This window comes from Hippichthys cyanospilos, chromosome 19 (assembly GCF_059441005.1).
Source record: "Hippichthys cyanospilos isolate Australia breed blue-spotted pipefish chromosome 19, RoL_Hcya_1.0, whole genome shotgun sequence".
NCBI classification, from domain to species: Eukaryota; Metazoa; Chordata; class Actinopteri; order Syngnathiformes; family Syngnathidae; genus Hippichthys; species Hippichthys cyanospilos.
Genome location: NC_142387.1, coordinates 10,062,894 through 10,077,660, shown reverse-complemented (window position 1 = coordinate 10,077,660; position 14,767 = coordinate 10,062,894). Strand labels below are relative to the sequence as shown.

At 38.9% G+C, this 14,767-nt stretch overlaps 2 protein-coding genes across 7 annotated transcripts in view; one reads left to right on the top strand and one right to left on the bottom strand.

Moving 5' to 3' along the window:
• The window catches only part of ptprn2 (protein tyrosine phosphatase receptor type N2), a 130,647-nt gene extending 128,418 nt beyond the window's left edge, over positions 1-2,229 (top strand). Inside the window, exon 22 of the mRNA XM_088441977.1 lies at positions 884-2,229. Within this exon, the coding sequence (XP_088298103.1) occupies positions 884-955 (72 nt within the window). The 3' untranslated portion in view covers positions 956-2,229. The remainder of the gene's footprint in view (positions 1-883) is intronic.
• A 920-nt stretch (positions 2,230-3,149) lies between these two features.
• On the bottom strand, positions 3,150-14,036 carry dnajb6b (DnaJ heat shock protein family (Hsp40) member B6b). Of its 6 annotated transcripts, none has more exons than XM_088441979.1 (10): positions 13,953-14,036; positions 13,175-13,333; positions 10,228-10,312; positions 9,513-9,622; positions 9,368-9,436; positions 8,968-9,072; positions 7,248-7,587; positions 6,282-6,352; positions 3,984-4,163; positions 3,150-3,506 (listed from the first exon to the last, which is right to left on the bottom strand). In XM_088441979.1, the coding sequence occupies exons 3-10, from the start codon at positions 10,290-10,292 to the stop codon at positions 3,391-3,393; spliced, it is 1,056 nt and encodes a 351-aa protein (XP_088298105.1). In that variant the 5' UTR covers positions 10,293-10,312; positions 13,175-13,333; positions 13,953-14,036; the 3' UTR covers positions 3,150-3,390. The 6 variants fall into 6 exon arrangements, with proteins under 6 accessions (XP_088298105.1, XP_088298108.1, XP_088298110.1 ...); XM_088441982.1 differs by lacking the exon at positions 13,953-14,036 and having other exon boundaries at positions 7,248-7,398; positions 7,477-7,587; positions 13,175-13,503; XM_088441984.1 differs by lacking the exon at positions 13,953-14,036 and having other exon boundaries at positions 4,002-4,163; positions 7,248-7,398; positions 7,477-7,587; positions 13,175-13,501.
• Positions 14,037-14,767: the final 731 nt, after the last annotated feature.

The window sequence follows — 14,767 nt, the reverse complement described above, 5'->3', positions numbered from 1 at the left end:
TATATATATAATATTTTTTTTTTTTTTTTTTTTTTTTTCCCCCTCCACTCTTGTGCCTGGGGAGAAGAGTGCAAAAACAGCAACAGCTCTGTGGAGGAAAACATCAATCACGCTCTTGCTTATCTCTGGAGGGGAAAATAAAAAATCAAACCCAAATCAACAACAAAACAAAAGACAAACAAAAGTGGAAGTCTGTAGACTTTTAATCCTTGTGCAATACTTTGACCATTTTTGGGTCATTTTTTTACAACATTATACTTACCACTTTGGGCTACTGTAAACAAACCGCTGAACACTCCTTCTAGAATCGCCAGTTAGCTAGCATGCTGTCGCGTCAGACATTAGCGTTGCTAACAGGTTAGCGAGTAACTAAAGTTACATGCTCAAAATGATCCCACAGTAAATATTTTTGCTTCAGTGGGCTTGCTTGTAAACGATGCCTTGATCAATGGAAATGCAAAGTAAAAATGTACAAACAAAACGTCCTAAACAAAGTTCTTTTGCATGCACCACCAACACACCGGCGCCATCCCAAGGCAAACAAATGAACTGCATTCATTTTGTCAATTGCTATAGTTTATATGATTCATTTATGAGGAGCATTTTTGGGGGGGCTTGGAACGGATTAGGGTATTTATATTATAAAAACTCGCCTCTACTTACAAAAAATTCACAATACAAAATAACTTCCAGAATAAATGAATTTCCTAAGCAGAGACACCACTGTGTTGTATATCATTTTAAAGGGAATTGAGTGTCGAATTTGAATACCTCTCAGTTTTCATTCTCGGGGACATAAACCTGATTTTGTGATACATACTCATAGATTTATTGAAGTAAGTGAAGAAGGAGGGTAACGTTCCCGCCTGTTGTGGTCTCGCAGGAGCAATTTGAGTTTGCGCTGACAGCCGTGGCCGAGGAGGTGAACGCCATCCTCAAAGCCATGCCTCAGTGAAGGCTGCTTCTGCGCCTCCTCCTTCTTCTTCTTCCTCTTCTTCTTCTTCTTCTTCAAGCTTTCTCACGCTACATATTACTGCATACCCAAATATATTTCTAGAAACTCACATTCAGGTATGTTGTCAAGTGAGGCCTTGATGCGTTGCACATTGAAAAGCCTGTCCCTTAATTGTTGTTTCATTCCAGAAAACACCAACAAAGTTCATTTTTAACATGAATCAAAAAGTTACATTTTTGGGACATTTATTGTTATATATCAATGAGGGAAAAGTATTCATATTTTCATGTAAAACTAACGCAAGACAAAAATAAATAAATAAATAAAAGACATGCTTTTCATTAAACAGCAGCGCCGCATCTGTCATGTACAGATGTACCTGAATGCACCATTCCGGTGCAGTCTTGATCATCATGTGATGTGAAAAAGAGAACTATTTAAATGAAGCATATAAAAATCTATATGGATGTACAGTTGAGTGAAATGTACATATGCTAACGAGACATACTATAACCTGTGAACGTTAATGTTCTTAATGGAATATGAGAAGTTAAAGATGGTAAAATGAAGCCTCATGAAATATTTTAGTGGGAATTTATTACATTTCAATTTTACCTGCATTTATTTTTAAACCAGAAGGTCCAGCTACAGAAATAAAGAAAACATTTCACACGTGCTTCACGAGGCTTCGTTTTCCCATCACCAAGAAGTCATATTGTGAGACAGAAAGACAATGCATCATCTTACGAATAATTTATCAAATAAAACAAGTGCCGTTTTGCAAGAATAGAGTTCTATGTAGAAGAAAGCCAAAGTTGACAAAAAATGTCACCAATCCCAAGCAATGAAATCATGAATCCACAAACGAAGAGTCTTGAAAAGAAATACTTCTGAGTGTTTTGAAGCGCAAATGTGTTTATGTTGTTTATTCATGTAACTGTATTCCAATCATTTTTTTTTTCCAATTTAGAGCTGCCCTACTATTTGCAAACCGTATATGTAAATATTTGTGTGGTTAAAAAGTACACCCACAATATTCTACAGCATCGCATGTTGACAACACATGACTGCAAATAATAAGTAGAAGTAGTCATGTACTTTTAGTGACCCATCCATTAAAAAAAATGTGCTAAAATAGTGGTGATTGTATTCATATATCACACATATAAGTACATGAAGTGATATGTTGTGCAACATGACAATATGACTTTATTCGTGACTTGATGACCAAATTCTCGTCTCCATGTTTGTTGATAATAAATATCATGGAAATCCGTGTTGTGTATTTCTTGCTATTATATGACACATTATGAGACGGAATAGTAAGGGTGTGATAATATTACAAAATGCCTTGGTCGTTTTTCGGAGGAATTTTCAAGAAAAGAATTATGTACATCGTCAAAAAAGCCAGTTTTTTTTAAGCCTTACTAAGACTAGTTTTTTGTGGAAAAAAAAGCTTTACTGATTTTTTTGTGTGAAAAGAGAGTCTTACTATAAATAGAATTTTGTTTTTATGCGGAAAAGGAGCCTTATTTTTGACTTTTTTTTTAAGAAAGCCTTACTGTAGCATGTAAATCTTTGTGAAAAAAAGCCTTACTATAGACTGTCGGATTTTTTCAGAAAAAAAGCCTTACTGTAGACTGACATTTTTTGTTGATAAAAAGCCTTACTATAGACTGTCGTTTTCTGTGATAAAAAAAAAAGCCTTACTATAAACAGTCATTTTTTTTGCGAAAAAAAAGCCTTACTATAGACTTGTTTTTTGTTAACAAAAAAGCCTTACTATTGACTGACATTTTTTGTTAATAAAAAGCCTTACTTTAGACTGTCGTTTTCTGTGATAAAAAAAGCCTTACTATAAACAGTCATTTTTTTGCGAAAAAAAAGCCTTACTATAGACTTGTTTTTTGTTAACAAAAAAGCCTTACTATTGACTGTCATTTTTTGTTAATAAAAAAAACCTTACTATACTGTTGTTTTCTGTGATAAAAAAAGCCTTACTATAGACAGTCATTTTTTTGCGAAAAAAAAGCCTTACTGACGTTTTTTGTGAAAAAAAGACTTACTATAGACTGATGTTTTTTATGTGAAAAAAAAGCCTTACTATAGACTGTCGCTTTGTGTGAAAAAAAAAGCCTTACTATAGATGATACATTTTCTGTGTTGCAAAATGCAAACAATGTCATGTTACATGTGCTTTTTTTGGCGCATTTATTACTGCACGTAGTTCATACAAAAAATATGAACATTTCTTGGACACATACACTTTTATGATAAAACAAAGCGTCACAGAGGGACATTCATTTTTACAATCAATACTTTCGTTTGAGGGCTTAAAGATACGTGATGCAAAATGTGACAAAAATCCAATTCGTATCTGACATTGTCATGTTCACGTGAGCATTTTCAAACAACAACAATTGATAACATTAGCTTCAGAAAAAAGAACCAAACCCACCAAAAGTGGGGAAGAAAAAGCGAGGCGGTGGCGGCGCTCTTCTTCGTCTTGACTCCTTTAGCCAAAGTTTTTTCCTCTTGGAATCCGTGTGACCTGAAAGCCAAACGAACCATAATCAGACACGTCTCATTTACATATTTTACAGTTCTTTTGTTTTGTGCGTGGAATGTCATGCTAATAGCTTAATTTGCATTGTTATAATCCCTACTAAATGTCATGACTGATATTATTACAATTACAAAAAATACAATTAAATACGAGAAGTCAAAACGAGCTGATCGTTTTTAACTACATTGACAACATATTGCTTTTACATTTGCTAAACACATTGTTTATATCATAGACACAAACAAATGACACATATTTAGCGGGAGTAATGACGTACTTCATCTGTTATAATACTGTACAATTTCATTCAACATGACTTTCAATGCTACCAATTTTCCATGAACCAAAGATCAGCACGTTATAAATTACAGGATGGCAACCTAAGATGGCCGCCATTGCCTTCACGTCAGGCAACCCAGGTTATTGGACACTTTAGTGTCCCTGACAAGCCCATCAACTGACACCCGCCATTCTGGTAACCTCTGTTGAGGCCGTAATCTCCTTCCTCCTCCTCATCGTCCTCGTCGCCAAAGGGATTATGGGCCGAGGCCCTCAGCAAACGCTGGTGATGCGAGCCCGCGACCGGAAGAAGATTCAGATTTTGTCTGCGACGGCGATGCTCCTCGTCGTCAGCTGGGACGTCTGTTACACAACAAAGTTTTTATGTGACTGACTTAAACGACACTTTTTGTTTTACGAAAGTCCCTTTTCCCATTTATATATTATTCCCAACATGCTTTGCTCCACAGACTCAATATAAACCATATTACCAGCCACATAAAGACCATACCAATTTAATGTAGACCGCTTTCTTTTGCTGCTAAACAGTGACACCAAGTGGCCAGATGGGGTTTTACTTCCGGTTGCTTCACGTGTTGCTTTTGGATACAATAACAAATTAAACGTGCATACTCGAGACCGGGGAGGGTGCTAGATTTTACTGAATCAACCATATTAAAAAATCGAGACAATATTGTAGGGATTAAAAAGTAGCAAAACCACTTTGAAACGGCTCTCTTGTACACCAAAATTAAAACACGTTTGAACGATTGTAATCTGTCACCTTTGTATTAAAATCGTAGACATTTGACTTTTGTTTTAATGACAGTTTCACGACTATCAGTCGCTCAGGGGAGCCTCAAACATGGGCGTGGTTGTGCATGTGCAGTGCAGAGCTGCAGTGTCGCCTAGCAACAGTACGTCTACGTTGATATATCGATGGCGCCCTGCTTGAAAAGCCACCAGTAATGTATGTAATCAGCATTATGTAAGGAATGCGACACACCAGATACGTATGTAATCAGTAAAAAGGAATGCGGCACACCTGAGCCAGGATAAGCTTCATTTCCTCGTATTTACTCTACGCCAAGCAGCCTGCGACTTTTCAAACATAGGCAAGAATTCTCTAGGTACAATTTGAAACACGCGTCGATTCGCTCATCGCGTTTTCCAAAGAGGTACACTATTTTACACGTATTAGCATGTAAACAATCAGCAACACCTTCAAGCCGCCACTAGATGTCAGTGCCGCTACGTTAGTCATGTTAGCGCTCTATGGATCAGGTCTTCTAAGGGCGAGTAATCACTAGGTTTTCAGATTTGCTTTAGTTTCACGTAACTTAAAACGTGAGTTCAACATGTGAATTTGCCTTGACTTGATAAAAAAAATCTAATATCATAGGATTTAAATGATTACGTAATCATTTTCGAACTACTTTTGACACGTGATTGGCCACTGACTTTTGCAAACCTTTCCTTTAGGAAGAAAAAGCAATTTAAAGCTTTTTTCTGCAATCTTAATAACATTACATTTATAAATGTAATGTTAAGGTTGCAGATAAAGCTTTATTTTTTTTTTTTAATTTGGAACATTACCTGGGTAGAGGCAGAATGTGCCTATGAAATTAAATATCTGTTGCGTAGGCTAGAAAGCGCGCAGGCAGGCAGAGTGTTGCGGCCAAGCAGTGAAGATGGCTCACCTGTACTGAAATGAACACATTAGTTATTATGTTACACAGACCCCACGATGATGATGAGGATTAGAGGCAAACAATACTCCGGTAACCTCGGTGATGGTGTTTTGCGTGCCAAACGGGTTGCAGCCAATGTGTCAAACCAAACCAAAGTGTGAGGGTAAGAAAACACAGTGCAATTGGTGACAACCTTCTACACAACCACAAAATCACTTTTATTGAACATTCTCCTCCTAATGTTAATCAATGAGGTACAAAACACATGGCAAGAATGTGAATGGCTGGCTGGAGTCCCAGCATGCGGTGTGCTATTCATGACAAACAATGCAACGTTGTTATTCACGCATTCATTCATCACACATGACGTCGGCTAACTGGTTAGCGAAGTGGAGTTAGAAGACCGAAGGCAGGGTGGAGGAACCATTTGCGGGCCTTTTTTTTTTTTTTTCTCGTAGGCTGCGAGGTTTCACATCTTTAGAACTGAAATCCCCACCGTAGCTTCCTCGACCCTGACTTGGTACCATGTTAAATTTCTTGACATGCCAGAAAAAAAATGTCATTTGAGCAGGATAGAAATATACATCACGGAATATATAAAGCTGCTTTTGTGCATGTGACCCACCAACTCCGAAGGAACTGAAATAAATATACTGCTAAAACGCGGCAACTCCCCAAGAGGCTGCTGCAGCAAGACGCCGGCGGCGCATTGGGTGGCGGTGCAGTCGGGTGTTTCGCTCAACCCAACTGCACTTTTACTTGTTATTCAGTCTTAGGAGCTGCTCCTCACCGTTAACTGTTAGCGATTTCAGCTGGCCGTCTTCCTCCACCTCCACGCGCTCCTGTCCGTTCTCCACCGTCCTGTCCACAGGTGCGCACTTAGTGAGACGCTTTGCTTTATGAGAAATGCTCACGCACCATCATGCTAAACATCGTTTGGAACGTTACGTGTACTATCCTTATGCTTAAGAAAAAGTCATTGCGTTTACGAATAAACATTTGTTTTATGTAGTCAGCACTTTTATTTTGAAGGTCCAGTCAGGAAGTTACCATGCATTCAGGTCGCGAAAAACTCCCGACTGCTCATCTTGTGTTGTCTTTTTTAGACCCCTTTGAAAGCAATTGCTAATGCTAACAATCAAACGAAAAGATCGCAAAATGCCTTTGTTTCTATGCAGCTATAATTAGCAATTATGCTCGTTTTGTTGGGGGTTCTGGTCATTTTGTGGTGCGTTTATTTATTGAGCTAAAACTAATGCTTATCATTTTGTTTATTTTTAGTTTCACTAAGCACGGTCATGGAGCTCTAATTAATGGAGCTGGACGCTCAGAATCTCAGCTCATAATAGTTTACAGATTTACATAGAGACATTAATGGATGCCAATAATGTGAGATTTATGCAATTATTACTGTCATTTTTTAAAGAAAGTGCTCTCATGTGAAGTGCTACTTTCCTAAAAATGTGCCATTTTTATTTTAGTTAGCCTGGAATACTTTAATAGAATTTTCACTTTGTCTTTATTTATAGATTGCATTCCAAACTTTTATATGCTGCCCAAAATTAGTTAATGTATATTACAGCTTGTAGCAGATAATTTCTAAATAATCTAAATATACAACACAACATGTGTCCATTTTACAATAATAACATTTACAGTAATGTCAAGTAACAAATTTCAGTATTATATCGCAATTGGACGTGTGGAACCTCCATTTCTTCCTTTTTAATTCAAATTGATAATAGTGACCGCGTACCGCTTGGTGGTGATTTTTCTGCCGTTGATGAACTTTGTTGAAGTGGACACCGATTTGAAGTTACCGATTCCTCCACCGCCTCCTCCTCCGCCAAACGATGAGGAAAAGGAGCTGAACCCGCCGCTGCCCACGTCGCCGAATGCGTTAAAACCTTCCAGGAGAAAATGGGAAAATTCGGCAACGGGGCGTCCAAACATTGCAAAGGATCCCCCGGTTGGGATGTACGCACCTGAATTGAATGAGAACCCCCCAAAATCGAAAAGTCCACCTCCTCCTGTCCGGGTCCGAGTGGCCCCCCGGTGTCGAGTATGCCCGTTAAAATCCCCGAATGGGTCATTGGCTGAAATGAACAAAACAGAAACTTCTTAATAAAACTGCTGTTTGAATTTTTAACATATGGTGGACATGTACAGTTCTTTCCCAACTGCATAAATACTTAAATATAGATCCATGTCACATTAAATACTGCTGACCTTGTCTTGCTGCTTTTCCTTGCTGTTCATACAGATTTGCAGTTCATATTTGGAATTTTTTAATTCCCTTATAGTCCACATTTACATTTTAAAACCCATTTTCGTACTGCAGGGAAACAGAGGCTGATTTAAAAATAAACAAAGTGCCATAACATCCAATTGAACGACGCCTCACTTGACCTCAGACCCCAAAATAAAAAGGTACCTCCTTAGGACATCTCAGTTTGCTCCTTTAGAGGGCGCCAGAAAAAAAATCGAGCCCAACCTGTCCTACTCCCGTTGACATATTTGAACTAAAGCGGTCCGGATAATATGTGCAGATTAGTTAGTTTAATAATTAATGACTTGTTAACAGTTGCGGAATATGACAAACTTGTTGCAGACAGAGGTTCTTGCAGAGGAATCATGCACCATTGGGGGGAAAATGTCAAATGTATTCCTCTTGAGACAATAAACATGAAATGTGACAGTGTTTTTCCACGTGCGTCCGTTATTGCACACACACTTTAATATGGGGGCTATTTTCGAAAGCATTCCAGCCGGATGATGTCGGCACTCGCATTCATCCTGCGCCTGTGGCCCAGCTCCATATTTAGAGTTGCGCGGGCCGTCCGGCGCACATGCCTTCCACACGAGCGGGCTCGGCTCGGCACCAGCCTCCTCTTCCACTTTTAATTCGCGGCTTGTGACATCATCAGCCGTCCTGCGCTGGCCAGGGATGATTTGTGCTTCTTAATGGGATTTAATAACAGCACCAAGGGCAAATTAAATGGCGCTCCATCCAGAGGAGATACTTAAATGTTTGGAAGCAGCACCAGCCGCGCATGGTGTCTCCCAGGTCCTAAACTCCACCCCACACTTGCCCCATTAGCTTTAGTCAAATTAATGGATGAAATCTATCAGTCGCCAAGTTCGAGCATGATAATTTTCTAACTTAATTCTTAGATGGCCATCATATTTATTTTTTTGCAAGGGTGAATATTGATTTATGGTTAATTTGACTTTATTTATGCAAGCCACACTTTTTTATGACTCGTGTTGTTAAAAATAAATATCGGACTTTAAAATGGAATGACCATATTGAGGAAAAAAGTTACTATTACTTCCTTTTCCTTCCTACTTTATTAATTATTTATTTATCATTCAGAACTGCTATCTGACCACCACAAAACGTAGCTTGTTAACTCAAACCGTGTTATTTCCATGTTAATGCTTGTATTCCCCTTTTTGATTATTCGCACACTTACCGAAAAAATCTGCAAAGGGATCTCTGCCGCCAAAGAATTCCCGGAAGACATCTTCAGGGTTTCGGAATGTGAAGCCGTAGCCGCCAAAGTGGTTGTTGTGGCCTCCTGTGTGACACACACACAAAAAAATAATGAAATTCGATTGACTGTTTTTGTGAGGTATTTACGTGCATTTTGTTGTCACATTGTGTTTATCTTCAGTCATATTTAAACAAAAAAAAAAAATTATAAAGAGCATTGATTTCCAATATATTATTGATTAACATGCACATTGTCTCACCAGAATGCTTCTTGAGCTAATATTAAGATTTTTTTTTCTCTTCTAATTTTGAGAGCACCTGATCTAAATGATCATAGCTGCTTAATAAAAGATGTTCCTGAAGTGTGCTTGTCTCCTTACCGCCTCCGTTGCCTCCTCCTGCAGACAGCCCTTGTTTGCCATATTTGTCGTAAATATTCCTCTTGTTTTCTACAGACATAATGGACGTTTGAGGGGACAATCAAACAGGCATGTTTTCTTTTATTTGACTGAAAAATCTTCTCACCATCTGAGAGCACCTCATAAGCCTCAGCCAGCTCTTTGAACCTCTTCTCCGCCTCCTCCTTGTTTTCAGGGTTCTTGTCTGGATGCCACTTTAGCGCCAGTTTTCTGTACCTGGAAGAAGTTACATGCGCATTCAAGCTGAGACAAGGAAGCGGAAAGTACATTTAAATTTGAAGACGTTTCCTAATTTTTGATTGGTAATAATTACCTTTACATTTTTACACTTTAGTTATATTCCGAAACAGCTCTTCACCTAGCAATGGCCATAAAAATTATGCAGGGACTCACCTCACAAGTTTGAATATGAATCAGTGGTAAAAAATGCTGATCCGAGACTGACTCATATTGAAACTTGTGGGAAAGTGTCGGAGCAGAAGATGACATGTTGAACTACAATACAACAAATCGCAGGCATGTTTTCTTTATACTCTTATGAAAAGGCTCCAATAGCCCAACTTTGCATTTGGGACAAACAAGTGCATTATATTTACTTATGATCGGGAAAACCTAGAGCAGATTACGGCATCTTCCTACAAAATTCAGGTTACACATCCAACACCTAAACTAACAACCCGCTGTTAATGACAAGCATTTTTTCACAGCCACATTCGACAATGACTAGGCACAAAAAAAAAAACAGTCAACTTCCTCTGTGGTGGTCTACTTGCACAAAAGTATTTCCTCTACAGAAAACGTTCATTATGGAGCACACTTACGCTTTTTTGATGTCGGCTTGCGTTGCATTTTTGTGGACTCCTAGTATCTGGTAGTACTCCACCATGGCTGACTTGAGAGAGGCCCCTGTGTGAAAAGGCAAAAAAGGGAGGGGGGGGGGCTGTGTTCAAACCAGAAGCAGTAAACCAGAATTCACTCGCTGTCAATCTGAGGCTGAAAGACTGACGCCACAAAAAAAATTGCGAAAAGCAAACGCTAACCAGGGCCCCGAGGCTGTCAAAAGAATAAATCATGTTGGTGGAGCAATACCAAGAATGAAGCGTGTTGAGCTTATGACAAGTTCCAACAAGTCTCATACAGACACACTAACAGAGGGTCCATGTCTGCCTGATCTGCCTGAACCATCACAAACTAATCAAGTAAATGATAATGTTAGTTAATTATCTACTTTCTTAAACTACGCAATAACTGCCTAATGAGTCATGTGTGATTTTTTTTTTACCATTTATGTCACTGTAAAAAAATTGAACTGTCAACACTGTTTGTCCAAGAAGCAGTGAGTGGCTAAGACCAACATGAACATTTTTTTTTTTTTTTTATGTCCGCGAACATCTAATTGCAACTGCAGATCTAAATATTTGCCTGAGTATGATGTAACAACCAGCTCCTTCTTGCGGACTCAGGGGAGTGGGAGGCACTTGTTGGCAGCCTGTTGCCAGTTTTCGCTCTACATACAGTGAAAAAAAAAAAAATTTGACTAAAAAAAAAATCTACTCAAGCTGTTTTCCCCTATTATGATCAAAGCTAAGCAGACGTGTCTCTCCTACAGACAGTAAACAAGAAACGTGTTGAGCAAACACGTCAATCGATACTCAAGAATGGTGTCTGCGTTGTTGACCTTACGGAAATAGCGCTACAACCCGACATCTTCCTCAACATCCAGCTACATGACTGTAAAGACACGCGCGGTTGTCATGGTGAAAGAAAACACAAGGTTGGACTGTTTACACTGCGACTTTAGTCAGGCCCGGTTTTGCTCGCTATTTATATCAGTGGCCTTTGCGGTTACATTGTGTTTGTGTTATGAGCATGTGGGGGGATTTTGGCAGTGCCAGTGTAAGTAAGGTGGGCCGTGTCGACCATGTGCTAACTGTCGTGTGGAACGGCAGTCAATAGTAAGAGAACAAAGGGGACCAAGCAAACAAAAAGCAGGCATGCAGAGTTGTGAATGAATGGGGCAAAGGGCAAAACACCCGCTTGGATTTCTCAGCTTTAGACTCTTTGGGTGCAGGTTCACCCTAGTAGAAATTGTCCCTGAGAGTCCCCCATCATAAAGTTAATAATACACTAATTTACTGCACACTTGTATTAAAAAAAAAAAAAAAAAGTTGGTCGCCACAGAAAAGGACACATCTTGTTGTAATTCAAAAATAATCTTACAATAATTAATAAATCGTACAAATGATTTTCAAAAATAAAGCATTTCTCTGTTTGCAAGGATAGGGAACAAGCCTTAAAGACGGCAGTGAAAATTTGCAAGAAATTCCTGCCGCCACACCTCAATGGAGGGAAAGTGCAACATGATACTAACCTCACTTGAACATAGTTCCGTGGTACTAATGCAACGCTTCTATATTACAAAAGACAACAAAAAAATGATGGCTCAATTATTTCTTATGGTAAAACAACACCGAATCAAATTGTGCTCCACTTTTGGTCGTAAAATTCCGCACGCGGTCGTATATATACGGCAAGCTCCTGCTTTGCTCAGCATGCACCGGAACTAAAGAAGTGGGTCAATCAATGGTGTGCTGCTTGAGGCCTGCGGGAAGACACGGCATGACATTTGCATTGGTGTGGTTGTGCTGCCATACGGACATGCTACACAACAACAGCCACATGCAAGCAGGCGGAATAAAGACAGAATGGCCTAGATCTGAATGCCACATGACAATCAAGGGAAGTGCTCAAAAAGTCTGGAGACAAAATGGCAGCTGGTGGTGGTGGTAAACTACGCCTGGTTGTTAGCAGCTATCTTATCTATTCTTTTAATGACTCACAATATTGTAAATAATGCAATCAATGCTAGTGAGCAAAAGCCTCCATTTCTAAAATAACTAAAAGCACAAGAGACATGGCATCTGTAAAGCTGACATTTTCAGAGAATTTAACAGTCAATGTAAATGGGAGGAGTTAATATTTTCATCAAACTATGTTGATTCCCTTCAAATTGTGTTGGGAGTGTGGTGGGTGGCAAATTTACCACCAAGGCAAAACCACAGCAATAGAAAAGCTCACAATGAGGTAGATCGCGGGATATCACAAATATAAACTATTTTTTTCCTCAGTGCTTATTAGAAAAATTGTTTCTGATGTTGACCACTTCTTGAACTTTATATTAAAAAAATACACATATTTACACTCATTAATTTGTATTTTTTTTTAAACTCTTGTCACCCGTTTAAACTCCCCCCCTCTAAAAATCATGTAATCCGTTTTGAACGTAGTGAGACTAAAGAGGAGAATTTTCTAAACAACGTCACAACGCTACACGTGCGATTAGTTAAGAGGTGGGAGGGGAAATTTACAGCAACTTTATCAGATTAAAATTTATTAAGGAAACAAGATCTTAAAAAAGTCCTTGGAACACTTTCATCGTGTATTAAGTCACTACTGCCGAATATATATACGGATTTCTTTATTAATTAAATAGCTGGAAACGTCACATCCATAGTGACGTTATAAGAGGTGAAGTCTTGTATGGGAGGGCGACAAAATTAAGTTGGGCCGGTTAAATAATTTTATTTTTCTTGAATTTACTTCGTATTGAAATATTTTTGTTTAAAAAATACTGTTTGGCAAATCAAACTTTTCGTTATTTTTGGCAGCGTTGCAAGCTAGCCCCTCGCGTGTATGTTCACTGGTAATTAAAAATAATAATTTTAAAAAAGTGATTTACAAAACGGTTATCGTTAAACGTCCACTCACTTGTAGATGGATAGATGGAGGTTGACCGCCCCCGACGAAGCTCCTGTATCCGCTTTGGCTCTCCTTTTGGACGGCGAGCAGCAGTCGACGACACGGCAAAGCTGCTGGTGCTCGGCCGCTTACCAGCTGAAAATGTGCTGCTGTCGTTGCGTTCACTAGCTGTCGGAGATTAGCAGGAATTCCAAAAACAAGGTAACTTGTTATTTATCGTAGAAATTCAAAAGCTATTCATGAACGTCAAATTCTATAACTTAAAAAGTCTATGTTTTTAATTGATGTGAGTTCGTTCCGCGCCACCTCTCTATGAAATATATCTGACACGGTCGTTTGTTACGAGGGGTACATGAAGGCAGCACGCCTTTTAGCGTGGACTGAACTCTTTGCGCATCTGCGATGACGCACAACACGAGGACGCAACAAGAACGCCTTTTACGTATTCTATTCTATTCTAAAATTTAATAAGTAGAAAAAAAAGAACACGAGTGTTCTTTCTAAGTACATGCTGGTAATCAAATGGTTACCTGCGCCATCTTAAACATTTGCCCTGGGGCCCATTCACTTTTAAAGATATTTTAAGCATTTTCTATACAGTCTTAGTGGACCAGCTGTCACAGTGTATCACTCGGTCATATGTTGAAAAATAGTGACGTAAAAATATGTAGATTGTGGTGTAATTTTTAAATGTGAAGCCATAATGCTGGAAAAGGCATCAGAGGAATAATAATTAAAAAAAAAAGACAGTGGTAATGTTACAATAAACAAGGAAATAAACACTCACATTTATTTCCGATTTGAAATGAAGGTCGTCCTAGCCGTTACGGCCCATCGGAGCTCGTCGTGTCAAGGGAGGGAGATGAAAATGTCTTAAATGGCATTGGACCTGTCACGAATACGGCTGGCACACTAACAGTTAACAAGTTTTATCATAAAATCAAAACGTTTTTTTGTGTATTTGCTGTACCAATAAATGCAGTCACACCCTCTGGTCAAAAGATGGTGCCAAAACGCAAAATAAAATCTTTTGGGGGATTCTGGCCTTCTTGAGAACAGTGCTGCCAATTAGGCTAAGAGTAGTAGGACTAAAACACGTTTGTAAGATGCTTTTGTCGAAATACCTCGTTAAAGTGGGGGAAAAAAAAGAATCTTAATTTTTGCCCGTCATTTAAGGTATTTTATCTTTCTGAAAATGTGGGAAGTAGTGACACTGAGGTGGTGGATTCTAAAAAGGAATTTTGAAATGTTTCTTAAAGACAAAAACTAAAAGCTTTAATACGTCCTTAAAATGCTTTCACCAAGGGGCTAAAGTGTATTAGATGCAGCAGATGATTCACGGCATTCTGCATTAACTTTGTCAGTTACAATACATCACCAGGTAATAGTCTGGAATAAATCTCAGGGTAATTGAGATGAATCCCTCATTTCAATGACAAGTCGGCTTTTTTAAGACCCAATTACCACTTTGAGTCGCAAGCAGTGAAGGTTTGGGGGCTCCTGAGATATGAGATGTTGCAGAGAGAGGAGGAGATGGCGTAGGTCCAAAAAAGCGATGGATGGCTGTGGGCGGATTTATGACAAACGCACACAAGCTTAATT